General features: G+C 44.8%; 1 protein-coding gene across 1 annotated transcript; it reads right to left on the bottom strand.

Moving 5' to 3' along the window:
- Positions 1 to 375: 375 nt before the first annotated feature.
- LOC132401624 (protein FAM163A-like) lies at positions 376 to 4,619 on the bottom strand. The gene is made up of 2 exons (XM_059983644.1): positions 4,527 to 4,619; positions 376 to 753 (listed from the first exon to the last, which is right to left on the bottom strand). Exons 1-2 carry the CDS (start codon positions 4,617 to 4,619, stop codon positions 376 to 378), a joined length of 471 nt encoding a protein of 156 aa, XP_059839627.1.
- Between the last annotated feature and the right edge of the window lie 1,381 nt (positions 4,620 to 6,000).

Here is a 6,000-nt window from a genome sequence, read left to right as displayed (position 1 = left end):
CCATTCCACTTTGTTAATTCCATTTCCAAACCTCATGATTGAAAATGCAATGTCTTTTACCTCTGAAAAATCGAGGACTGATTTGCTTTCTCCTTTTGTTGGAAATTCCTGCACAAAGTTCATGAAAACACATGCGAGATTCCCAAGAGTGAAGCAAAGAGTAGTTTGATCTCTTGTTATCTCAGAGGAAAGGAACCAGGTGCCCAGATTGCATTCCTGAAGGACAGACACTCTTCTCTATTCACTGACAATTGGGAAAGGTATAATTCCTTTATTGCAATCTTTATTTTCCCTTTCCTGGCATTGGAAAAATAGTGCCATCTCCTCTTGCTCCCCCCATCTCCGCCGCCCTACCCCATGCCCCCAGCCCAGAGTTCACACCTCGGTGCTTATAGCCCTGACGCTCGCAAGCGTCTCCCGCACCGTGTTCTGGTGGCACACCGGGAAACCTTGGAGTGAGGACATTTTGAAGGGTGGCCCTGGCTCCTTGTAGCGGGCCGGGATGTAGGAGATGCGTTCGCCTCCGTTGCGCATCTCCTCGGCGGTCCGGATGTAAAAGGGGGAGCGGTGTGGGGAGCAGTCAGGGCACGAACCCCTCGCGGCCTCCTGGCTCGCCTCCACTGGCGCGGGCAGCTGAGTGACCAATCCATCCACAAAGTGTGCATTGCAGGTGTTGCAAGCAAAGCGTGGGTGAGAGTACAAATCTGAGACTTCCTCCTCATCGTCCGATTCGTCTTTCTTGCAACAATAATACTGGCGGAGAGAAGAAGAAAAAGAAAAGGAGAGAGGACTCAGAATCCAGAAGCAAACCAACGGAGTTTGCAAAATCAGGGAGAGTATATGTCAGGACCCTTAGCAGCATTGATATACAGAGCGATCGTGGGGTCCAAGTCCACAGTTCTTTGAAACTGGAAACATGACTGGATAGGGGTATGGTATGCCCTATTTCTTTGGTTTAGGCATTGACTATAGGAGTCAGGAAGTCATGTTGCATCTGTATAAAACTTTGGTTGTTTGAGTATTGTGTGCAATTCAGGTTGCTCATTGCAGGACGGGCACTGATGCTTTGGAAAGGATGTACAAGAGGTTTAACAGGACGCTGCCTAGATGAAAGGGTATGAACTGTAAGGAGAGATTGACAGACTTGGGTTGTATACTGTGGAGCTTAGAAGCCTGATGGAAGACTTGATAAAGGCACCAAAACAACCTTCCTCCCAGGTGCAAATGCTAGAGGGCATGTATTTAAGGTGAGGGGGCCAAAGTTTACAAGAGAAGTGCAATGCAAGCTTTTTTCCCCACACAGGGAGTAGTGGGCATTTGAATCAGCCCTCACAGCTAGTGGAAGCAGATACAATAGTGGCATTTAACAGGCTGTTAGGCACATGAATATGTGAGGAATGGCAGAGTATTGATTAAGTACAGGCAGAAGGGATTGGATTTGGCACAGGTGTTATGGTCTGAAGGGCCTGTTAAGTGTGGTACTCTTCCATATTCTGAACAGCCCTCTGACTATATTCCAGTCAATCTCTCGTCTTGCACTCCAAATAAGCTTCAACATTCTGATCTCTCCAATCCAGATCTAAATGAGCACCCAGTAATTAATCATCCTTGTATTTGCTGGATTACATTTACTGCTAGGCTAGCTATGTCATCATTTAAGTCAGGGATTCCCAACCTGGGCTCCAGTAGGGTTGGGAACCCCTCAGCAATGGTCGGGGTCCATGACATAAAAAAGGTAGTGAACTCCTGACTTAAGTCAATTCAAGTTTATTGTTAGGAGCACAAGCATGACGAGGTGCAGGTACAATGAATATTTGCAGCAGCATCTCAAACCTGCCTTCCTTCCATGCTTCTGCTCATTTCACTTTTTCACTGTGATTGTCCTGCAGCCCTCCCAAGTTGTGTGTTGCTTGTGAGAAGTCTGATTTTCCTCACTTGCTATCCAGTGTGCATTGGGAGTTCCTTCCCTATGCTTCTTCGCTGGACTCTCCCTTCGATAAGGAGTTGCCTATCATCATTTTGCCCAAAATCTTGGTTTCCCTGCCTTTAATATCTCCTTATGCCACCCCTAGGGACATTATAACTGGTACTCTCTGAATTCAAAAGAGCCTGCACATATGGCCGAGGGATTAAAAAAAAAGAGAATGGTAAACCTTGATCTCTTTTTGGGCTACTGACTTCACCTGCAGAAACAGTCAGATCTGTATTGGGGCTCCTGGCTACAGCAGACGATGTTCAACGTGGAGGTGACCACTGAGACACAAGCCATTGTCCTGCTGGCTATAAATGCAGCAGAAGTCTCACACATCTGAAATCAGCTCCAAAATGACGGTAGGTAAGTATCAGCACTGCTTGTGCTTCTGTGTCAGATGTTGTGGGTTCACCTCTGCTGTTTCAGTGCTCAGTCCAGGCTGCCATTTTGTTCCTGTGCAGAAGTGCAGCAGGACTGGCGTCTATTGGACAAGCTGTTAACCTCAATCTGTCCTCTCAGTTGGACACATTGAAGGAAATCAGTTAGCTTGAAAAGGAGTCCTGACAAGATCTCCAGACCAATATCACTAAAACAGGGGTTATTTGCTGTTTGAGGAATTATGCAGAATGGCTGCCTAATTATCTTCTTGCAGTAAAATACTGGCTACTGGTACTGCCCAGTTTGTGAAATAAGTGAAATATACACAAGGAGAGCAAGAATTGGATCACTGCTCACACAGTCCATTCAATGCTGATCAATCCCACTCCCATTAATTTTCCCAATGACTTCTCCTCCCCATGTTCCCATCAGCTACCCCCAAAGGTGCCAGAGGTAAGGACAATAAAGGGATGTTCACAGGAAACAGAGGAATGGCTATGGGACTGCTTCAAGTTGGTTTTCTGGGTGATTTTCATGGACTCATCAGAGGACCTGAATGAACGAGTGTCTCTCCACAAAATCATTTAGAATCTTCCCCCTACCAGAAGCAAAACATTCACAATTTGCTGAGGGTAAGATTGATGGTGTTTAGGACAAGCTTTCCAGAGAAGTACAGAGATCCAGGCATGAAATCTGGGGAGGCCACCTCATGTGCAGAGTGGCAGTTCAGGAATAAACTTGAACCAATGCTCAACTACTGCCTATCATCCAGCAGCACTTACATCCACTGTGATGAAGTGCCTCAAGAGATTGGTCAGGAAGCATATCCTCTCTTACCTGTAGTGTGACCTGGAATCCATACTAAATGATTGCTTGGCTAAGTACAGCTCTGATGTGCTATTTAAGTTTGCTGACGAAAGCACTGTTGTTGGCCAAATCAAAAGTGGGGACAAATTGCCATACAGGAGGGAGTTTGAATATTTGTTTGAGTGGTGCCACAACAATAGCCTCTCACTCAACATCGGCAAAACCAAAGAACTGATTTTTGAGTACAGGACGAAGATGCTGGAGGTCCATGAGTCATGAGGAGAGTCAGAATTTTCAAATTCTTTCATATTAACATAGCAGAGGATCTCTCCTGGGACTAGCAAATAAGTGCCATCACAAAGTAGGCATGACAGTGCCTCTACTTCCTTAAAAGTTTGTGTAGATTCGACAAGTCACCAAAAACTTTGAGAAACTTCTGTGGATGCATAGTGGAGAGTATCCTAACTGGCTGCATCACAGCCTTGTATGGAAACACCAAAGTCCAAGAATGGAAAGGCTACAGAAGGTGGTGGATACAGCCCAGTCTATCACAGGCAAAGCCTTCCCCAACATTGAGTATATTTACATGAGTGCTACCACAAGAAAGTAGCATGCATCATCAATTATCCCCACCATCCAGGACGTGCTGTCTTCTCATTATTACCACCAGGCAGGAGGTATAGAAGCCTTAGGTCCCACACCACCAGGATCAGTAACAGCTATTACCCTGCAACCATCAGGGTTTTAAACTAGTTTGGATAACTTCAATTACCACTAAACTAAACTGATTCTACTACCTATAGACTAACTTTACAACTCATGTTCTCAGTATTATTTTTATTTGCACAATTTCTCTTCTTTTGCTAATTGGCTGCCTGTTAGTCTTTGTTTATATATAGTGTTTCATAAAATTCTATTGTATTTCCTTTTTGCTGTAATGCCTGCAAGAAAATGAATCTCAAGGTAATATATAGTTACATATACATCGTTTGATATATATGCACTTTGAACTTTGAATTCCACTGTTTATGCTCTAGGGGCAATTAACCAACCAATTAACCTACTGGCTTGCATGTTTTTAGGATGTGGAAGGAAATGAGAGTACCCAGGGGAGACCTACATGGTTACAGGGAGAACATGCAAACTCCGTAATAGGTAACACCAGAAGTCAGGATTTAATCTGGATGTCTGGAGCCTTCAGGCCTTCAGCTTGACTAACTGTGCTATAGTCCTGCTTCAAACATAAAGATAATGTAGCCAGCAGCCAGAAAGGAATGTGTTACAAAGCCCTGATCCATAATTCCGAAACTCTTAAGTGCATTTGCATTTTGTTGCTCCAGCCATCAGTTAGTGACACTTACTAACTCACCTGGAGTCTACAGTAACAGAGCACACCTATGATACAAAGCAGTATCACTGTTGCTAGTATTCCACCAGTGATAACAACAGTTCCAGCTGTCATCCGACCAGTTCCCCATCAAACCCTAGAAAAGCAAAGGGAAGACATGGTGAGATTGGAAGGAGTAAATGAGGTGTAGGTATATAATTTGGTAGTGGGGAAGAGGGAAGGCCAACCTCATTCTAAAGATAGATTTACATATGTCTTCCTTTCAACAGCACCTCCCAAACCCACAAGTTCTACCCCCAAAATAAGCAAAAAGGCGCATAGGAACTTCAGGATTTCCTAATCCTGGCATTTCTTCATTAACACTGCATGTGAACACTGGGTTGCTCTCCCACATGTTGTAGGGACATCTTCACCAGAAGGACTGGACTCTTCAGAGATAGCAAATTGTCACAACTTTCTCAAAAGCCATTAGGGACAGATGATAAAAGCTGGTGATAAGAGTTATAAAATGGAGGACATGAGATTCTGTAGATGCTGGAAATCTTGACCAATACACATAAGATGCTGGAAGAACTCTGCAAGTCAGGTAGCATCAATGGTGGAATAAACAGTCATTTTTTACTGTTTGAAATATAATGTGGAAGAGGGCCTTCTGGCCCTTCGAGCCACACTGCACAGCAATATCCTGATTTAATCCTAGCCGACTCATGGTGCAATTTACACTGACCAATTAACCTACCAAACGGTATATCTTTGGACTGTGGGAGGAAACCAGAGCAATTGGAGGAAACCCCTGCGGTCGTGGGAAGAAGGTACAAACTTCTTATGGACAGTGGCGGGAACTGAACCTAGGTTGCTGATGCTTTAAAACGTTGTACTAATCACTATGCTACCATGCCACTGAGATTTTTGCCACTGGGATGACATTTCCAGTCAAGATGGCATTGACCTACAATGTCTGTTGATGTCATGGCTCAGACTCAGCTGTCTTTTGTAGGTCCGTAATGATAGTTTTTGGGACAGTGCAGGGAATTAGGGGTCAGGTTGGGGTTTAGGGACAGTGATGAGGGAGAGTTAGAGGTCAGGGGCAGTAAATAAAGAGTTAGGGTCAGGAGCTGGAAGTTGGAGCCCAGGTCAGAGTGGTCTGGGGTCAAAGGACAGTGATGCCTGAGAGTGGAGGTTGGGGACACAGGTACTGAGGATGATACCTGTGATCCCCTAGGTCAAGGACTGTGGTTGACTGGTTCATAGGACAAGGGCCAGTGATTTTTGGTGCTGGGTGGGGGGGTTAAGAAGGGTTTTTTTTTGCTGTTGTGTCTATCCGGAAAGTTGGCTGTGTGTTGTTTGCTGAATATTTTGGGCATGCTATGTTGGCACTGTAAACACGGCGACGCTTGCGGGCTGCCCTCAGCACACCTGTAGACTGCGGGGTGGGTTGTTAACACAAATAATACATTTCATTGCATGTTCAATGTGACTCTTCAACTATTGTGAC

The sequence above is a fragment of the Hypanus sabinus genome, chromosome 11 (genome assembly GCF_030144855.1).
Source record: "Hypanus sabinus isolate sHypSab1 chromosome 11, sHypSab1.hap1, whole genome shotgun sequence".
NCBI classification, from domain to species: domain Eukaryota; kingdom Metazoa; phylum Chordata; class Chondrichthyes; order Myliobatiformes; family Dasyatidae; genus Hypanus; species Hypanus sabinus.
The sequence above is the reverse complement of the archived record's forward strand: the minus strand, read 5'-3'. Positions and strand labels throughout refer to the sequence as shown.

Excerpts from the sequence above, each read along its gene's own strand:
- LOC132401624 (XM_059983644.1), bottom strand. The coding sequence starts at position 4,619 with ATGACAGCTGGAACTGTTGTTATCACTGGTGGAATACTAGCAACAGTG. Across the intron at positions 754-4,526 it reads TCTGTTACTGTAGACTCCAG|TATTATTGTTGCAAGAAAGA; the intron begins GTGAGTTAGTAA and ends TCTCTCCGCCAG.